The sequence below is a fragment of the Aotus nancymaae genome, unplaced genomic scaffold, assembly GCF_030222135.1.
Source record: "Aotus nancymaae isolate 86718 unplaced genomic scaffold, 86718_ANA_hifiasm-v0.15.2.pri h1tg000032l_0, whole genome shotgun sequence".
NCBI lineage: Eukaryota > Metazoa > Chordata > Mammalia > Primates > Aotidae > Aotus > Aotus nancymaae.
Window position 1 is genome coordinate 31,420,429 of NW_026988445.1, and position 20,242 is coordinate 31,440,670.

The 20,242-nt window shown below is 55.2% G+C and overlaps 2 protein-coding genes across 2 annotated transcripts; one reads left to right on the forward strand and one right to left on the reverse strand.

The window, feature by feature from the left end:
- The first annotated feature begins 214 nt into the window (after nucleotides 1–214).
- On the forward strand, nucleotides 215–2,627 carry CUNH1orf35 (chromosome unknown C1orf35 homolog). Its single transcript, XM_021666951.2, has 8 exons — nucleotides 215–340; nucleotides 432–582; nucleotides 793–838; nucleotides 920–1,002; nucleotides 1,102–1,174; nucleotides 1,323–1,408; nucleotides 1,954–2,082; nucleotides 2,158–2,627. Exons 1-8 carry the CDS (start codon nucleotides 247–249, stop codon nucleotides 2,267–2,269), a joined length of 774 nt encoding a protein of 257 aa, XP_021522626.1. The 5' UTR covers nucleotides 215–246; the 3' UTR covers nucleotides 2,270–2,627.
- A 1,096-nt stretch (nucleotides 2,628–3,723) lies between these two features.
- ARF1 (ADP ribosylation factor 1) lies at nucleotides 3,724–19,631 on the reverse strand. Its single transcript, XM_021666952.2, has 5 exons — nucleotides 19,550–19,631; nucleotides 5,652–5,836; nucleotides 5,462–5,572; nucleotides 5,223–5,347; nucleotides 3,724–5,078 (listed from the first exon to the last, which is right to left on the reverse strand). The coding sequence occupies exons 2-5, from the start codon at nucleotides 5,797–5,799 to the stop codon at nucleotides 4,917–4,919; spliced, it is 546 nt and encodes a 181-aa protein (XP_021522627.1). The 5' UTR covers nucleotides 5,800–5,836; nucleotides 19,550–19,631; the 3' UTR covers nucleotides 3,724–4,916.
- Between the last annotated feature and the right edge of the window lie 611 nt (nucleotides 19,632–20,242).

The following is a 20,242-nucleotide window of genomic DNA, read 5'->3' on the forward strand; positions in this document are numbered from 1 at the left end:
CGTTCCCGCGCCGGGCAGGGCCGGTGCAGCAGTGCGCAGGCGCGCGGGGGCGGTGCATTCCGTCGGGGCGCAGAGCGCGGAGCCGGGGCAGTGTGCTGCGCAGGCGCAGGCGACGAAGCTGAGCGGGCTCAGGAGTGACGTCACGGCGCGCGACGCGGAGGCGGGGTCGGCCCCGGGTCCGACGGTAGTGGGTAGCGGGTCCGGGGTCGCGGGTTGCAGGCCGCAGGCCACGGTCGCCCCAGCACCATGTTCGGCTCCAGTCGCGGAGGCGTGCGCGGCGGTCAGGATCAGTTCAACTGGGAGGACGTGAAGACTGACAAGCAGCGGGAGAACTACCTGGGTGGGTGGGCGCGGCGGGCGGGCTCCGGGCTCCGGGCTCCGGGCTCCGGGCTCCCTGGGGGGCGCTGGGCTCACGGCGCCTACGTCCGCAGGCAACTCGCTGATGGCGCCCGTAGGCCGCTGGCAGAAGGGCCGCGACCTCACCTGGTATGCCAAGGGCCGGGCGCCGTGCGCGGGCCCGAGCCGCGAGGAGGAGCTGGCAGCCGTGCGGGAGGCGGAGCGCGAGGCGCTGCTGGCCGCGCTGTGAGTGTCGGCGGGCAGCAGCGGGCGGGGCTTGGGACGGCGCGGCGGAGGCTGGTTGGGGCCGGGGGTGAGGGCTGGGGGCCCGGCTGGGCGGGGGCGGAGCTGCGGGGACTCGCGCGGGCGGGGCCGTCAGGACGAAGGCTGGGGTCCTGTCCCCACTGTGCTGGGAGGGGGTCCATTCCCCTGACGCCTGCCCCGATTGCCTCACAGTGGCTACAAGAACGTGAAGAAGCAGCCCACGGGCCTGAGCAAGGAGGTAACTCCCCGGGGTGGGGGCGCGTGGAGGGCCGTGGGTGTGGGGCCGTCCCGAGCGCTCCCTTTGCTCCTCCACCTGCAGGACTTTGCGGAGGTCTGCAAGCGGGAAGGAGGCGACCCCGAGGAGAAGGGCGTGGACCGGCTGCTGGGGCTGGGGAGCACCAGGTGCGGGCCGGTTTCGGGGGAAGGGAGGGTCTGTCTCGGCTTGGTTACTCGGGTGAGGCGGGTCCCTGCCGGACTGTCCTGATCGCTATGTTACTGCAGTGGCTCTGCGGGCCGCGTGGCGCTGTCGCGGGAGGACAAGGAGGCCGCCAAACTGGGGCTGTCTGTGTTCACGGTAACCCCCCCTCCCCGCCTGATCGCATCGGGGCCCACAGGGGTGGGACGGGGCAGGGCACGGCATGGCACGGAGCTCCCGGGGGCGCTGCGGGGCGTGGTGTGGGGCCGGCCCGCACACTTCTCCCCAGAGCGCGCTTCGTCCGCAGCACCACCGCGTGGAGAGCGGCGGGCCCGGGACTTCGGCAGCCTCGGCCAGGAGGAAGCCACGGGCGGAGGATCAGCCTGAAAGCAGGTGAGGCCGCGGCGGGGGATCTCGGAAGGACTGGAGCGGCTCCTACTCAGGGAGGTGGCAGCTTCTCTTCGCGCACCGGGCCTGGCGGTGGTCTGCCCTACTTTCCTTCCTGTCTCACTTACTCCTAGGTTTTTCCCAGGGCAGTTTCTCGGGTCACTCTTGAAGGGAGGTCCTAAGTACTGGCAGTGGTTGGGGGCTGTGCCGTGGGAGGGCGCTCAGGACCTGGGCAGGAGCCTTTTTCTGCATGGGTGGCACCTCCAGGGCTTTTCCTGGGTGATGAGCCTGGGCCTGTAACCCCAGGAGTGGCCTGGTGGGTACAGTTAGGAGGAAGGTGTCACCTTGCAAGGGCACAGCTCGGGTGGAGCAGGGTGCAATCGAGATAGGGATCTTGCATCTGTCTCAGTGGCCATGTGACTACGTGACTGAGGAGTGAAATTTGTAATCTCATTTAGCTGATTTAAAGATGCACTTGTGGGTGGTGGCTTCATCTCCTGGATGGGACCTGCCTGTGCTCACTCTCTGCGGCGCGTTTTGTACCCTCCCAGCTCTGAGAGCCACAGGAAAAGCAAGAAGGAGAAAAAGAAAAAGAAAAAGAAGAAACACAAAAAAGAGAAGAAGAAAGACAGAGACAGGCGACCAGCTGAGGCCACCACCTCTCCCACGTCTCCTGAGAGGTGTGCCCCGGCCCATGTCTTGGGGGTGGGGGTTTGGTTGACCCCCGCCTGAGTGACTGCCCTTGGTATCCCCAGGCCCAGACGCTGCCACCATGACTCTGACTCCGACTCCCCCTGCTGCAAGAGGAGGAAGCGGGGACACAGTGGGGACAGGAGCCCATCTTGCAGGCGGCGTGACAGACTCTGAGGCCTGATGGTGGACCCTGCTTACTGCTACTGTGGGACCTGGGGCTGCTCCTGTGGAGTGGCTCTGGGCACCAGCCTGTGGGGTAAAAGCTGCACAGCTAGCTCTGGAACAGCCAGCTTCCTGGAAGACCTCCAGGTTTCGCACAGCAGGGATGGCCCCTGGCCTGCCCTGCGAAGGTGAGCCTGCCCACGGGTACCCGTCGAGGCTGGACACCCCGTGTCCTGCTCATGGCTGCAGCAGCCTTGGGCCTATAAGCAACCTACCTGTGGCCAAGTTCGGTGACGTTTATTTTTCCTTACATCGACTCTTTATATTTCAATAAATGTTTTTTAAAAGAAAGGTGTATCATCGTAATGGGCAGGTCAGTGTCAGGAGTTAACGGGATCCCACTGGGAGGATGGTGCTGTGCCCTAATGCTCCATAATGTCCAAGAATGCAGTCCTCCCATGGTGCCCAAAGCCCTACCCATACCCAGGGAGGGCCGAGGCCCTGGAAGGGGGTGCTCAGCTGGCAATATGGGGACCTGGGACAGGTGAGGTCAAGGACTGCAGAGTCTGGAGGGGTAGCCTGTTGGGTGAGGTTTGGGGACTCTACCTGCCCGCCAAAAGACCTGGCTGCCTCAACCCTCAGCTCTGCTTCTAGGGCAGTGGGCTGGATGTCCCATTTGCCTGACCCTGAGAAGAATTGGGGCTGTTCAGGACATGTGTGGGCACCTGGGCTGGATCACGGCTCACTGCAGAGTGTTCTGATCAGGTGAGCTGCCTCACCTGGCCTGTTTCTAAGTTCAAAAGAAATTAAGCAGAACTTCCTCAGGGCCCTAGCCAAGGTGTGGCTCCTGTGGCTTTGACCTCTGCCGTCGCCCTCACGTGGCCACTGGAGTGGAGATGACACTATCTTGGGCACTGTCAAGGGGCATGAAGGTCAGGCCACCTGGCCAGGACAGCCTCACCTTTTGGGACTCTGCCCAACAGAAGGCAGACCTTGGACCTGCTGATAGCTATACCCCACAGAGGGACCCCGAGACTGGCAGCCCTCTGCTTCATGACATTTTGAGGAGAGGTGGGGGCTGTGCCCACTCAGGCAGGGGCCATTCCCCGGCTGGCACAAAGCACCATGTATGCTGGCAGTAGCCCTGCCCCACAGTCAGCAGGCTGATGGAGGGAGGGAGGCTGAGGTCTCACATGGTGCCTGCTGACTCCTGTCCTGTATGGCCCAGGTCTCACTGGCTGGGCCCAATAGGACCAAGCAGAGACCAGCAAGGTTACTGTGGGCAATCATGGTGGAAGAGCCTCTCACACACACAGGGAAGCTCCTGCACACTCAGGAGGGGGAATGGGGACGGTGTGGACTCAGGTGCGGCCCTAGGCAGTCACCTGCACTTCCTAAAGCTGGCTGCTCCACCCACCATCTCCTGGGGTCAGTCTGCCTGTGCAGAAGCACTGGAGAGCCGGTGAAATAGTTAAGAGATTTTATTCTAATAGCTATAATTACAGTGCTTGTTTGTCGAAATGAAAACTGAAAACAAGTATACAAAACAGTTGATTACTAATCGTGTATTGAAAGCAGTAAGAGGTTCCACGACACCAAATAGACCAGTTCTGAGGTTTCCCCAAGATAAATTTAACAGCTCCAGCTTCTTCAGTGTTTATCAAAATACAAAAGAAAAAAGTAGAGGTTGTCTTTTTCGATGGCAAATCGGACCCTTGCAGGCTGAGGGAAAGAAAGCTACGTCACACACGGAGGTGGGGTGCTCCCGAGGGGCTGCGGGTCTAGGTGGACCGCCTGCCCGGCTTGCACGCGCTCCTGCTGGTGAGGCCCCAGACATCCTGCCAAAGTGTCTGAGCGAGCACGAGTACTGGGGATGACGGACTCACTCTGGCCACATGCTGACCGAGGGACAGGTGGGGCCCTGTCTCCCACAGGCTGCCTAAAGGTGGGTGGGGCAGCCTGCAGGAGTGTGGGGCAGCTGTGGGCTCCCCGCCTGGCCCCTGGGAACCATGGGGGCACAGGGACAAGCACATGGCTATGGAATGCAGGGTGACCCAAGGACAAGCGAGTTGCGGGATCTCTATTGTGACCATGCAGAATTGATCGTGGTCTGCCACGCCGCCGCCTCATGTTCCCAAGGGGAACAGCCGGGCTGGCGACCGGCATCCAGGCCATAACTGCAAATCTATGCAAGGCAGGGTCTCCCTTCTGTGTGTTCAAGTGTTCTCGACTTGGATTTTTAATTATTTAAAAAAATGCACTGAGTTTGGGTTAAAAACCAACCACCAAAATGGATTTCAACACAGCTCTAAAGCCAAGAGCGTGCCCGGCTTTCCCAACACAGCGACTCCTGGAGGCCAGGTGCCCACAGGCCTACGTCCCCTCTCAGCACTGAACAGTGAGTTGATTTTTTTTACAATAAAAAAAGCTGAGTAATATTGCATAGGAGTACCAGAAACTGCCTCACTGGAAACAAAAACTATTTACATTAAATAAAAAGCCTGGCCGCAGGCTGCGTCTGCCACATTTACAGCACGGTGCGATGCACACGGTGACCAAACCACGGAGGCAGCTTCTGGCACTCACACCACGAGCCGCACGTTTGCCACATGAGAGTAAAGCAGAGGGCGAGAGGAGTGAGAGGGAGGGGGGGTCGCGTTCACTTCTGGTTCCGGAGCTGATTGGACAGCCAGTCCAGTCCTTCATAGAGCCCGTCGCCGCTGGTGGCGCAGGTGGCCTGAATGTACCAGTTCCTGTGGCGTAGAGAGTGCAGCCCCAGCTTGTCTGTGATCTCGGCCGCATTCATGGCGTTGGGGAGGTCCTGGGGGAAGGAAGGGTTGGTGGGAAGGGATGTCCCCAGGACAGAGAAAGGGGCCCCACCAGCCTCCAACAACTCCTACCACCAGATGCCCTGGAGGAACCCACACTGGCTCCTCACACTCCCCAGGCTGGCCCGGGCACCTACCTGCTTGTTGGCGAACACCAGGAGGACAGCATCCCGGAGCTCATCCTCAGCCAGCATCCTCATGAGCTCCTCGCGGGCCTCGTTCACGCGCTCTCTGTCATTGCTGTCCACTACGAAGATCAGGCCTGCAGAGCAGCCAGTGTTAAATGGTCAAGGGAACACAGCTTCCCTGACGCATCTATGGGCTGGCCGCCCTCTCTAGAAACAGGAGGACCCATGGGACCAGGCCAGCCACTCACCTTGTGTGTTCTGGAAGTAGTGGCGCCACAGAGGCCGGATCTTGTCCTGGCCACCCACGTCCCACACAGTGAAGCTGATGTTCTTGTATTCCACGGTTTCCACATTGAAGCCTGCGGGTGGGATGCAGGGTGAGGCTCTGTACCTCGGCCCAGCCCACCCCAGCCCACCCCCTGCTGGCCACTGCCTCACCTATGGTGGGAATGGTGGTCACGATCTCACCCAGCTTTAGCTTGTACAGGATCGTGGTCTTCCCCGCAGCATCCAGGCCCACCATGAGGATGCGCATTTCCTTTTTGCCAAAAAGGCCCTTGAAGAGGTTGGCGAAGATGTTCCCCATGCTTGTGGACAGGTGGAAGGACACTGGCCAGGGACACCTGGAGAGACAAGGTGCTCCATGTCTGGTTCTGTACTGTCCAGCAGCAGCAGCTGCTCAGACCCCATTCACCCAGGGACGCACCACTGCCTCACCCCACCTCCTGGAAGCTTGCAGGGAAACAGGGAAAGAGCCCTGCCTCCCAAGCCCCCGAAATCCACCTGAGGATGGGTGCTGAGGGAAAATGGCTGAGTCAGGAATTGAGAAGCTGTTGCCCTGATCTTGGGAAGCCATTTCCAAGGCTGCATGGCCAGAAAGGCTGCCTCATCATCCCAGCCTATGCAGGAGGGGAGGCTGGCTATCTGAGGACTGGCTTCCAGGTGCATGCAAGGCTGCTCTACACCCCAACACAGAACCTTCCAAGACTAGAGAGCACCACTCACTGTGCCTCCCCACACTCAGAAGGATCAGAGCACACAGGGCCAGGCCAGGCACAACAGGACACTCTCAGGGAAACAGTCCCACTGAGGACACAGCCTGGATGGGGCATGAATGCCATGTCTGCCCCACCTGGCAATGGTAGGGGTTCCCTCAGAACACAAACACCAGGGACAGCAATCACGTTGGTTGGCACCCACCATCAGAGCTCTGTGGAGACTCCAGCAGGAAGGGCCTCCACTGCCCAGATGCCTCTGTGAGGACACTGAAGCTGCTAGGCCTTGGCCTCACCGCCCAGTGGGCACTTTCATGAATCAGGTGTTTTTATTCCAAACAGAGACTTTAGAAAAAAAACTAAAGTGGTCACTCTCTGAAACACTGGCTGCCTCTTCAGTGCACCCACAGGGGGCTTATCCCCAGTGAGGAAGGCTTCTGCCTTCCAGAGAACATGCCAGGAGCCTGTGACCACACCCACCCCTCATCACCTCCTCCACCGGGGTTCCACATGCAGGAAGCTCTTGGCTGAATCACGGCCATGACTGTCTGCTGGTGACTTACTTTCTCATCTACTCACCCCAGCACCCTACTGCAAGGTAACACCTCTTCTCCATTTCTCAACATTGGTGAGAGCCCACACATGCCTGTGTGGTTCAGTGGGTGTGAACTGGCCACCTATTTCTGATTTGACATTGCCATCATCCCAGATGACCGCAGAACCCCTTCAAGCTGGATTAGTGTCCTTTGGACACTTTGTTCTTGGTTTTGAACCATGTCACCTATTCTGAAACTTAAAACGAATTCTGAAATTTATAAGGACCTTCACTGCAGTGTGTTCCCTTTTCAGGGACAGCCAGGTTTTCTAAGCCCAGAGGAAGACCACCACCCATGAAGCACAGAAGAGACTGAAAATACGGCCTCTCAGTCCACTCCTGCAACCACTGCCAGTGAAAACACCAAAATCACCCACAAGCCTTGAAGGACAGAGAGAAAAGTGAGGAAGACCTTGAACCTGATGATTGATCAGGCAGAGAAAGCTGAACCACCTGGGACCCAAGGGATGAAGCTGGGAGTGTCTAGGGCAGGTGTGTCCAATCTTGGCTACCCTGGGCCACAATGAAATAATTGTCTTGGGCCACACACAAAAAATATACTCACACAACAGCTGATGAACCGAACCAAATCAAACCAAAAAAACCCCCAAAATCTCCACGTTTTAAGAAAGTTTACAAATTTGTGTTGGGTCAGGTTCAAAGCTGTCCTGGGCCACATGCAGTCCAAAGGATGGACAGCCTTGGTCCAGGGGAACAGCTGCACCAGGGCTTAGGCCTGCGCTGAGCCGTGACAACACATTTGAGCCATGAGATTCCAGAACAATTCCTGAGACTTCTATATGCCCCAGCAGATCCACACACAAGCAACTGGAGGCCCCCCAAAGAGACAGGGCTGTCTGCCTCTGAAAGGCCTCCAACATAAGAGACCCAAATGTAAATGGAATCTGGAGGAGGCAAGCAACAGAGGAGACTGAAGAAAGAAGACTATTTTAACAAAGGAAAAGGGGAGAGAGACAGACCTGATAGATACACAAATAGCTGAAAAGGAAAATTCCAAATGAAGGTGCTTGGAAGGCAGAACAACAACAAAATAAGTAAAAAAGGAAAATGAGAAGCAACTTAAGATATCAACTAACAGAAACTCTAAAAAGAACGAACGTAGGAAATTACGGGGTGAAATTCTTCAGTGTTCCAGAGCAGGGGCCCAAGAATCTCTAGCCTGAAAGGGCCGAAGGGCAAAGCCAAGGACCTAAATGAGACCCATTGAAGGTGCACTGTGCACTCCAGAATGCCCAGGGGCAAATGACACCCTCGAAGCCCCAGAAAATGGAAGACTCTGAAACAGTGCTTTCGAAACCCTGAGAACATGACCTTTAATTCTATACCCAGCCAAAGTATCCAACAAGTCTCAGGGGAGAATGAAGATAACTCTCAAACTGCAGGGCCTCAGATCTCTCCTGTGCTCCCTCCCCGAGAGGCTCCCCTAGGAATCCAGAGAGAGGATGTGAGCCCACAGCAACGTGGAGAGAGAGCAGCAGCCTAGCCAACCCCCTCAGACTGGAGCAGGAAGTGGATCCCTACAAGAATGGGACATGCCACCTATGTGTTCTTGGGCAACTCTGGGCAATGGGGAAAAACTAATGACAGGTTTGTAGGAAAAACCCAAGCATGAAACAGAACGAAAAGAGGGACTTTTATGAGTTACTCCAGGAAAACATGGTGGGCGATATTCAGGGAGTCCTGATGCTGTGTTATTACTGGGATGCTGGAAAGCTGAGGCAAGGGCGTGTGGTGTCAAAGGCCAAATCACACTGCACAAGTTAACAAGTCTAGAAGGAATAAACCTAGGAAACCATGTCAGCAGGGACTCAGGAATAAGGGTCACCTGCCAGTTGGGCAGAGGCAGCACCAGACTGCCATGGCCACTGAAGCATGGCATTGGGGAGAATTGATACCAACACCCAGGCACTTAGGGGAAGGGGCACCCCACCACCACCAGCCCCCTCAACCCCAGGACTGTCCATGATCCACACATGCCTGCTGCCAACCATGCACAGAAGACCATGCAGCCTACAGGCGGCAGGGCTCGTGATGACAGTAGTCCCAGCCCCTCCATATGGTGACTTTTTTTATTAACAGACCAAAGCGTTCAAGCCCCCAGAGGAGGGAAGCAGCCCTGCAATGGAATGGCAGAACCAGGAAGGGCGAGCCCCAAGTCTCAGGTGTCAGACATCAGCAAACAGACAGCTTGGTCTCTCCCACCCACAAGCACATCTGCGGCCCTGCTGAACACATGGGCAGAGGGTGGCTGGCACATCCTGCCTCGGCATATACCAGCATCCCCACAGGACCCTGGACCTGTCAGCCCCTGCACCATTTACTGCTTCTGTGACAGGTCAAGACCAAATAGAGTCTCTGCAGTGGGGGAAAGGCTCCAGAGCAACCCCCGCCCTCAATTCCAGGGCCTCTTGGTACAGGTCCTAACTTGTGTCATGCCCAGGCCAGGTGCTGTCAACCTTTCCTCCACCAGAGTCCCCAAATACAAGCCAAAACCCGCTTTTCAGGTCCATCGGAATTATCCTGTGGTAGGAACAAACCCTGGCTTTCTCAGAGCCTTCCTGCTTGTACACGTGACCCCTCACACTGTGAGAAGAGGGCCACCCAGCAGGAGGACGCCAGGAGCCTCCAGTGGCTACTTCTCTTTCCTAACCACGCTGTGGGCTCCAACTCTGAGGAAGAAAGGTCTTTTAGGAAGAATGTTTCTTTCTTCAGTGAGGACCAGAGACCAATGGTAAAGGTGGCCTTCAGGCATTACACCTGGCAACAGGACAGTCAACTCTGGCAGCTACAGTCCCTGACACCTCACTGTGCCTGCTGAACAGGGGTGGGGAGAAAACATAGCTCTGTGAGTTCATGTCCGTTTTGTGTCTATGAATGGATCCAACCGAACTGGTTCAGATGCACAGGGGAGCCAGCGCCTCTGTGGCCTGTACCCAGACCTCCAGCCAGTACTGTCCCCGGTCCCTTGCAGACCCCAGGGATGCTTTGACATTGAGTCAGGGAAAGGAACAAGGCAAAGGTCGATCATTTCCCCCCAACCTGTCAGAGTTGGTGTATATGACAGAATCTCTAAGTGACCTGAACTAACAGGAACCAACAGAAAGACAGATACCTCCAACCTCCAACACAGGGCAAACAAGCTCCAGGTCCCAGATTCTGTTTTGCTGACTGACATCTACAAATAGGACTCATACAATGTGCTCTGCTTACGTGGAAAGCCAGTGATATCCAGAGTTCCCTTTTTGAGACAGGGCCTCACTGTCACCCAGGTTGGAATTCAGTGTCACAGCCCACTGCAGCCTTGAGTTCCTGGGCTCAAGTGATCCTCCCACCTCTGCCTCCCGAGTAGCAGGGACTGCAGGTGCATGCCACCACACCTGGCTGATTTGTAATATTTTCTATAGACACAGGGTCTTGCTATCCTGCCCAGGCTAGTCTGGAACTCTTGGGCCCCAGTGATCCTCCTGCCCTGACCTCCACAGTAGTTGGGAATATGGGTGTGAGCCAATGTACCCCACCCACAGTTCTTTTTAAAAAAGCTTTTATTGCCGGGCGTGGTGGCTCATGCCTTTAATCACAGCACTTTGGGATGCTGAGGTGGGCACATCATGAGGTCAGGAGTTCAAGAACAGCCTGACCAACATGGTGAAACTCCGTCTCTACTAAAAATACAAAAATTACCCAGGCGTAGTGGCGCACACCTGTAATCCCAGCTACTCAGGAGGCTGAGGCAGGCGAATTGCTTGAACAGGGGAGGCAGAGGCTGCAGTGAGCCGAGATTGCTCTACTGCACTCCAGTCTGGGTGACAAAGTGAGACTCCATCTCAAAAAAAAATCTTTAATTTATGCACATCTTTATAGTTAAAGATACATAAAAATTACAGACATTTTTATAGTTACACACATAAATTACACACATCTTTATAGTTAATAATCTCAGTTTTACTATCTAACCTGAGGAAATTTAACAAAGCTGATGACTTCCCAAAGGGACTCATGTACATTACCCCACATTTTAAGGATTTCTGAAGAACAACGGCCTTTCATCAGTCATACATACAGTGCAGATGATCAGTTTCCTGAAAGCCTGGTTCATTTCCCACATGGTGATTTTCATTTTGAGGGAGTCCTTAAAATGAAATGCAATATGACCATTTATTCTCACCTGCACAAAAATACTTCTTGTTTACCAGACCAGTCAAATAAAGCCTATGGTCACCATTCTACCCGCCAGCCAAATGCTCTATTTCTGTAGGCCTGACATTCTTCTGTGACTGAGCACTACATTACATTTTGTCACTATTTTACTAAAACTCATGTAAAGGGAAAACTAAATGTGCCAATACCGGTGACAGGCAGACACATCTCACAGGCCGGCACAATTGTGACACAGGTGCGAATCAAAAGGCACGCTCACAGGAGAAGACACATGACTGAGACACTCCATAGACCCAATCAGGTTGAAGAGATTTGCAATCATGCAGATTGAGACACACATGCTAGAACTCTCATTCAGGCCTGCATCTAAAGGCGCGTTCCACTGACAGTCTTCTGTTTTTTTACAACAAAAGTTTCGGGATGTTTTTCTAGGAGCTCATTAGGCATTACAACTCAACACAGTGATCCCACAAGCCATTAGGAGACGAGGGCTGACAGGCACGAGGGTCCCCTCTAACACATCTGCTGCTGGCCTTGAGTTAAGGGAGGGGCATTATCTATCAGGTCTGACTTTCAGGTGGGCTAATCAGGGAAATTCAGTTTAGGTCACTGTCAGCTTAAAATTCAAGGTGATATCTTAAATCAGTGTGTGTACTGACAGCTAGAAATGAATTCCATTTTTGTGATTCCACCTCACGGACTGAGTTCTGGGACTATAGCTAATGTGAACACCGAACAACTGTTGCCCACTGACTACCTCCACATTTGTGTGTTTCTTCCTCATTGGTATTTGTGAAATGTTACTTAACTGTCCTCAAGGTACCCCACCCAAAGCTAAGGCCTTCTGAAATCTGCAGATGCACAGCTCTGAGCACACACCAGGTGGGCTCCCAGGGCTGCTGAAGGCAGTGTCTCATGACCTCTGACCACAACTACAATGAGGGACTTGTGCTGGCTGTGCACATGGCATCATGGCAAACGCTGTCCAGTGTTCTGTGCTGCCCCAGCCCTGCTCTTTCAGTGATGGGACTCTGGTCTGTCACTGAGCACAAGGCCCTCCAGAATGAAATCGACATTTCCTGGCCTCCCTGTAGCTGTGCACACCGTGAGTGAGCTCTGTCTGGAGATGCCTACACAAGGACATGGAAGGAGCAGAACAGCCTGGGGCCTACCTTCTGTTCTGGTAGGCAGGGTGGAGGTGCACCTCCACCTGGCCCCCAGTGCAGTGGCTGACGGACTGGCCACTGGGAAAACCAAGACCAGAAACACAAATCCGTATTAGCCCTGAAACTCACAATATTGAAACTCACAACACAAGCTGAGAATGCAGAACCTCAGGGGTTCACCACTGCAACGCACAGCCAAGGAACGCAGCACCCCTGCCGGTGACAGCCGCAGGGAGAGTACTTCAACCAGCCCCGTCCCCAGGGCCAACGTACCGGCAGTGTGAGGTTAGTCTGGTGTTCACAGAGGAGACCCTGTCTCCACAGGACTTCCGACCATAACCCCAACTCCTAGGTGAGGTGCCAACGCCCTGGACCGTGGCCCAGCCCACTTCTGCCAGGCATCTATGCCATGCCCAAGGGCTCTCCCAACCTGAGGGGAGGCAATCCCAGGGACCTGGGCCCTTGTGCTTCACTCTCTCCCGTGCATGCTGAACAGTGAGTGTCTGTGTGATGGCACAGCGCCAAGCCAAGAAGGCAAGACTAGTGTCCTCACCCCAACCATCTGCTAGCAGTGCATTCATGGGGGCCGCTGGTTCCAGCAATGACCAGAGGCTGAGTCTACAGTGACCATCTCAGCGTGGTCAGCGCACACGTCGTGGAGCTCTCTGATGTGACAGTGCTACCCTGGGTTTCAGGAGAGTGGCGAGAACCCAGGAAGAGAGGGGTAATGGGGCCTGGCACTTCTGCTGGGAAGTAAATCTCATTTATTCAGCTTTGCCAATTCACTCCTTGAACTACATACTCACTACAGACATGCTGGGCACCGAGCTACTGCCAGGCACTGTTCCAGGTGAACACGGCCCCACAGGACCCAGGGCCCTGAGGCTCCTTTTCATACCACTTGAAGAAAAAGGGGAACTGGAACAGCACACTGCTGGAGTTGGTGTCATAAACTGGGAGAGCAAGTTGCTCCTTCCTCCAACTACTCAGAGCAGGTGGGGCCCTTGCAGCTTCCCAGCACCAGGTTAAGGAAAATTAATGCGGCAGCTGCAACAGTAATTCAGCCAATGCCTAAAACTTGATTTCTGCCTTCAGGAAACTTTCATTTTAAAAATGAGGGCTGAGGGGAAACACCACAAAGACTTGCTCTTCCAGAGAAACAAAAGCAAAGTGCGACAATGGAATTGGGAGCCATCGCGAGGTTCTCCCCAGCTTTGGGACGAGCAGCACCTTGCCACCTCAGCCCACCCTGGTCAGTCAGACATGTACAGAGATGGGGACACACCTCATAGGCCCTGGGAAGCCACTGCCCTTGTGGGGAACTCCTCGCTTCTGGTTGCACTCCTGATCTAGGTGAGAGAAAAACACACCCCAGGGACACACCCTCAGGTGTGTCCTGAGACCTCCCCTTAGGTGACCCAGGTCTCACACAGAGGCTGGCATCTGCCCTGCTCTCCAGGTGATGGCAGCCCCCACACAGCAACCCCACATTTCTCTCCAAGGCTTAGACCCTCCTCCCAATTCCTGCCCCTTGGCAGCCAGCTTTGCTGCCAAAATCCCCCTCCCAAACCCAACAGGCCTTCTCCACTATGACGCAAGTAGCTTCCTTCCTGTTCCACGTGCAAGAACCCTGTCTCCAGCCTCCTCCTGCACCTTCTCAGCACACCAGCCAGCCACGTGACCTGATGCTCTGCTCAGAGATGCCCCACAGCTGCCACAGATCAGGTCCTCGCAATAAGTTGCCTTGGTCCACAACAGTGCCCACACTGTGCTCCAAATGCTGCCTCTGGCAACCCAAAAGGAAACAGAGACAGCATCCCAGCACTCATACAAGATGGCAGAGAACCACCGCTCTGCCCCAACTATGCTGCAACGGAGAGTAAAGGCAAGTGACTTCACACCCACGCGAAAGGACCATGGGCGGCCAGAGAACCATCCTCACCAGGCTGTTCAGGCACTGACACCTCCAACCTCAAGGGTGAGCCGTGTCCATGAAGCTACTACCGTAGCTTTTCCTTCTGGAAACCAAACTCACTATGGTTCTGAAGACAATACACAGTCATCTTTCATTTACACGGTGATTTTTTTTCCCTGGAAACTTCAGAACACCTTTTAAAACTATGCACAAAAAAGTTTTTTCTTCATATTTATAACAGGTCAGTTCTAGGACATCAGAGGACCCCCACACGAAGGCCAGACAGGAAGTGTTCTTGCTGCTGCCACCCAAAAATGCCCCCTAGATTCCCCAAATCCCTTTCCTGGGGACTGTAGACCCCACCCCCAAGGGCCACTGAACACTCCAACAGGCTTCCCACCCAGTATGCACCCTGCTCCTGGCAGGTCTCCAAACCCTGTCAGCCAGCGAATCCACTTCAGGGATTCAGCCCTGATTGCCCCGGGCCACTCCTTCACATCTCTGCACACATGGCCCTTGTCAAACAACAGCCTGCCCCTTCCGGATGGTCCTGGTATCTCCCTGCCTTCCCTCTGCCAGCGTGGGTGGCTCTGTGTGGCACTCACCGTCACAGCCCCTGCCCCCGTGGAGCCTCATACTCATCAAGTAGGGCTTCCTCTCCAGCCTCCCACCCTCTTCCGCTGGGCACTGCACAAGTGACTCACCACCAAGGAGAGGAGAAAACAAAGGCAAAAGAATGTTTGTCAGGCCCGCAGGGCTCACGAAGACCAACCATACACATCTGCAGATGTGCTTACCCTAAAAATTACTTTGTCAGGAAAAATCTATCGGTCAACAAGGAATTTCATGCTGTTTAAAAACTTTTGTTGCATGTGGTTCAGTCTGAACATTCTTCTGACTATAGAAATGTGGAAACAGGGGTTGTAGATGCTGTTAACTACTGAAGGCAAAAGTGTGGCAGCTCAGTGATGTTAGACACCCCAGGAGGGAGGGATGTGTGTTCAAAATCTGTTTTCTAAACCTGCCCCCAGGCACCCTCGACTGGTGAGCAGGTGTAACTTTTTTTTTTTAAGAGCTGGTGGTCTCACTCTGCCTGCCTTTTATGCTTTCCCTATCTCTGGAGTGCAGTGGTGTGATCACAGCTCACTGCAACCTTGACCTCCTAGACTCAAGTGATCCACTCTCCTGCCTCAGCCTCCCAAGCAGATTGGACTACGCGAGTGTCAGGCACAATGCCTGGCTCGCATAAATATTTTAAGGAAAATGTCACCACCAAAACTGCCAGAAGATGTATTAATAGTATTTTTAAAAACCACCCATTAAAAATCTTCAGTATATTATTTGAGAACTAGAACCATTAAGTTTCCCGTGTAGAGTATACGGTACTGCAAAAACAACTTCCTGTAGGACACAAATGGAAAGATGTCTCACATCTAGCCATGCTACCGCTGGAAGCCCTTTGGAGATCAGTCTTTCTAGTCTGCTGGCACCCCTTTAGGGAATAAAAACTATTTTGATACATTCTGCCTAGAAGGTTTTCAAAATATACTATTCTGAGGACAGAGGAAAACCCAAACTCAGTTTCTCACACATTCTTACAACACAGATCACTTCTCACACCACATGAGCAGGGGTTTCTCCCCACATGCCAAGGAAGCAGTCAGTTCTGCAGCACACACTGGGCTGGGCGTCCTTTAATTCAGTTCAATTCTGACTGCCTACCTGGAGGTAATCGCAAGCCCCAGGTTATTTTACCTGTGCTTCTGGATGACTATAAATCAGGGTTCCCACAACTCCTTCTTCTTGGGTAATTAATTTGCTAGAGTGGCTCACAAAACTCAGAAAAACACTTAAGTTTACTGGTTTTTCATAATGGATATTACAGAGAATACAGATGAAGACATGCATAGGGTGAGGTATGGGGGAAGGGACATGAAGCTACCATGACCTACAGGGTGTGCCACCCTCCAGTAACCTCCATGAATTCAGCTATCTGGAAGCTCTCTGAAAGCCCAGGCAGGCCTTTTGGGTATTCCCCACCAACAAGGAATTTCGTGCTGTTTCAAAGTGTGGTTGACTTAATTGTGGTTCACTCTTAACAGTCCTTTGTACAGATGTGGAAACACAGGGTTGTAGATGCTGTTAACTACTGAAGGCAAAAGGGTGGCTTCATGATATAGGTGTGATTGATTCAATTATGGGCTATTGGTGACCAGCTCAATCTTCAGTCCCTCTTCACTCCTGGAAGTTGGAGGGTGGGCTGAAACTTGGAACTCCCTAATCCTGCCTTGGCCCAGTGACTAGCCCCACCCAAAAGTTTCGTAGGGGCTGCCCGTCACCAGTCAACTCATTGTACAAAAAGACATCATCACTTTGGAGATTCCAAGTATTTTAGTAGTTGTATGCCAGGAAATGGGAGGCAGGCCAGATATGTATTTTGCAATCTACAACTGCAGACTTCTAACTTCCTGAAATGTTCATGGATTCAATCAAGTCTCCTGTTCACTTCATGCTGGACACTAGCAGTGAGCCCTGGGCCTCAGTGGTGTGGGAGAACATCTGCCTTCTGAAGAGAATCATCCTCAATTGCTGTACCTGTGAAACCTGCCTGCCTTTTATGCTTTCTGTGTCTCTTCTCTTCTGGTCACTGAGGCTTCTCCTTTTATCAGGGCCTGTAACAAGCACCACCCTTCCCAGTCAGTTGGCTGACGACCGGCTGCAAGCCCTTGTTACCACTGTGTAAGAACCAGGAAACCAAGATTAGTCAAGGACATTATGGCTAATCAGCCAGCCTCACTGTCTCTGCATCCCTGTAGGAGACTGAGACAGAACCCTGGGGGAGGACCCGAGAGTCTCCTGGCAACAAATAGCATCCAGTACATGTCTGTCAAGTTGCTAACAAGGTCATCTGACCCACCTGAGAATGTGAAAGTACCTTCCAAGACCCTGAGGTGGCTGCACAGCTGTAAAGCGATGAGTGCAACTATGCCTTAGAGAGTTTACAACAGCCACAAGAGGATGGGAACCTGAGGATGAAGACAAGTCCCGGAATCCCAACACGAAGGGGCCAAACCTTTTGCAAAAGACCACTTCAGACACTTTGGACAGGATACCCCTACCAACCATCCACGCCAATGAGCACACAACACAGAAAACAAAGTCCTCATAATTTAAGATCCCTACTGCAAGGCCTTTTCATGTTTCTCTCCCAATTACCTCTGACAGTGCACTCTACTTCCTTTCACCCTCTTGAGTTTATCAAGGTGAAAGGTCAAGGGGAGAAAACGCCTATGAGAAACAGCATGGACCCACCAGCCCAGGCTGGCTTCAGCCTCCTGCTCAGGAGAATGGTCGCAGCTCATGAATAAGTATGTAGAAAAGCTTGGTGCGCCTGGTCTGTGAGTAAGAGCAAGTTTAAATCCACACACCAAGGAGACATTTAATTTGAAGAATCTAAAAAGAAATGCTTCAGCTCTCTGAAACCAGTCATATACTACTCCGCGTGTGAACTTGCACAACAGGTTTTCTTCTCTTTGTTTAGGTCTACTTCTATGATCACCTCAGCCGCTGACAGTCCACATTAAATTTTACTGAAGTGAAAAATGAAAAGCCAAATGCACCTTCCTATAGTTTCAAGTCTGTCTGGTCCGTAGGGGCAGATTAGCAGGTGAAGGAAGACGTCTGAATGTCCTCTCCATATTGTGCAAGAGGGACAGCGCATAGCTAGACCACATGATGTACAAAACCAGAACTGTGAGGAGCAAAGAACCGGTTTTTGCCTTTCACTCACAGTCACTGTGTGACTCAGCTGTTGTCCAAACCAACTGTTTCAAATCTTTTTCAACTGGCAAATCTGAACATCTGCCTCACAGGCAACAGCATATTCCTACTGCTGCAGTGATTTGGATTTATTTTCAACAAGATACACCCGAAGACTAGTGACAGATATTCTCCGGTCTACCAACATGTGGAAACGTGGACAACAGACTTCTAACAATGTGGCCAATCAGATGTGTGACTAACATTTACACTACTCAGTTCTTCTCAACTTTGGACCCAGATAGTAATACTGCATTTCAGGACCTATGCTTCTGGCTACCGTGACAGTGCTGCTGAAAATTCAAATTAAGCCAGAACAGCATCCACGCAGTCACAAGTGTTAGAAAATGGCTAACGCAACAGCAGAGGGCCACAGGGGCCGCACACAAACTGCACCGCGGCATCTCACAATCCTCCCAAACACACTGCGGAAAACGCCAGAACCACCAGCCTTGCAACAGCCGGCAAAGAAAACTGCTGACCACTAGTTCTGAAACAAGAACTACAACTGCCCACTCCAACAGGGGCAGTGGCACCAACTCCGGGGACCATCCAAAGCCTCCGACCTCCCTTCTTTTCCTGCCCGCGATTCCGAGTGTATTTCTGCTCATTTCCTGCAAAGCAGCAACCGGCTGCCTGGACGGAAAGCGAGTGCCAGGAGGTGCCGTCGGAAAGGTTATCTAACACCCCAGGTGCGCCCGGCTGTCCAGCCCGTCTCACCCCGGAACCGCGCAGGCTGTGCCCGAGCGCGCGCTGGGGCAGGCCTCTGCGGCCCGGAGGCTGCGAGCAGGTCGTTCCGCAGGCAGGTTAAAGATTCACCAGCGCAAAACAGGCCTTCTTATCTACTGCGGACGACAAAGAACCACGCTGGGGTTAAAGCGAAGATCGATCGGCCCCCTGGAAGCCACGGGGCCGTGAGTGCGGACCCCAATTGCGTCTCACTGGCGTGCAGGGAGGCGCTCTGGACTCCCCCGGAAGTCCTCGCATTCCGTTCAGCAGCCGGGGCCGGGCGCGGGGTCCCCATCCACCCGCCCGCCCGCTCTCACCGCCCCCCAGCCGGTGCCGTCCGCAGAGCAAACACGACCTGGATGGAGCAGGGAGGCGGAGGTGCGAGCCCCCACCACCTACGTGACCTTGACGGCGTCTGGGGCCGTCCGAGCCTCAGTTTCCCGGTCCCTGAGGCAGGGGTCTGCCCGGATGCCGCCCGCTCGCCCGTGCCCGGGTTGGGGGGCCCACGGCCCCTACCGACCCCCGCGGCCGCTAACCCTAACCCTCCACGCGCGGGCGGCTTCGGGAGGCGAGAAGGGCAGAGGCGAGGGAAGCAGGAAGCCCAGGCTTCCTGGAAAAGAGCCCGGCGTCCCGGCGGACTTCCGGGCGGCGGGCGGGGGCAGGGACGGGCAGAGGACGACACGGGGCCGCGGGCGACGCCGGGAATCTGTGAGGGGCGCGAAGGGCCCACCGACCCGTCTGCCCGCCCAGCCCCGACCCCGGCCGGGCCCCAGCCTCAGCCCGGCCCGTCCTCGTCCGCTCCCGGCCCGGCCCTATCGCCGCCACCGCGGGGGTCGAGGTGCTTTTAGCGAACCTCAAGTCGCCCCGAGGCCAGTCCCCGGCCCCCGCCGGCTCCAACTTGCCCGCGGCCGACACCGTCCCGGGCCCCTCGCCCTCACCTCAGCGGCTGCTGCTCCAAGCCAGGCGTTGGTTTCGCTCCCACAAGATGGCGGCTCTGACGGCGGCCACGTCAGCGCCTGCGGACGCAGAGCACGCCGGGTAAGGGGCGGAGACATAGGGAACTCCGCCCACCGCGCGGCCCCGGCGCAGGCGCGCTGACTCCAGGAGGGCTGCAGGGGGCGGAGCAGCGGCGGGGCCGGGGACGCCCCGCCGGGGACGCCCCGCCCCGCCCCGCCCCGCCCCGCCCCGGGCCTCGGTCCTCGCGCGCGCGCGCGCGCGCCCAGGAGAGGGCGAGCGCACCCCTCTGCGCCTGCGCCTGTGTGTGTTCCGAGAAGACACCATGTGGCTCCCTCCCGCCCGTTTCACAGATTCGGTGACTGAGGCCCGGGCTGCTCCTGCAGGAACTAGAGCGGCGGGGCCGGGTTGACACCCTCCTCCTTCCCGGCGCGGCAGTCACCGCGAGCCGTAGGGCCGCATGAGGACGGGGGTGCGAGGTGCCCCTCGCCGGGGGTGGGGTTCCTAGCCCCCAGGCTGCGCGGGGTCGCGAGCCCCGGCCCTGGGGAAACCTCTGGCACTCGCGGGTCCACGACTGAAGGTCCGAAGGCGGGAGGCCTGTGTCCCCACACTGGCCCCAGCGCCCTGACGGCCGCAGTGACTCGAGCGGGGTCACGTCTGGGCCCGGAGCAGACCCC

Excerpts from the sequence above, each read along its gene's own strand:
- CUNH1orf35 (XM_021666951.2), top strand. The coding sequence starts at position 247 with ATGTTCGGCTCCAGTCGCGGAGGCGTGCGCGGCGGTCAGGATCAGTTC. Across the intron at positions 1,003-1,101 it reads CTGGGGCTGGGGAGCACCAG|TGGCTCTGCGGGCCGCGTGG; the intron begins GTGCGGGCCGGT and ends ATGTTACTGCAG. Across the intron at positions 1,175-1,322 it reads TGGGGCTGTCTGTGTTCACG|CACCACCGCGTGGAGAGCGG; the intron begins GTAACCCCCCCT and ends CTTCGTCCGCAG.
- ARF1 (XM_021666952.2), bottom strand. The coding sequence starts at position 5,799 with ATGGGGAACATCTTCGCCAACCTCTTCAAGGGCCTTTTTGGCAAAAAG. Across the intron at positions 5,573-5,651 it reads GACCACCATTCCCACCATAG|GCTTCAATGTGGAAACCGTG; the intron begins GTGAGGCAGTGG and ends TCCCACCCGCAG. Across the intron at positions 5,079-5,222 it reads TGGTGTTCGCCAACAAGCAG|GACCTCCCCAACGCCATGAA; the intron begins GTAGGTGCCCGG and ends TCCTTCCCCCAG.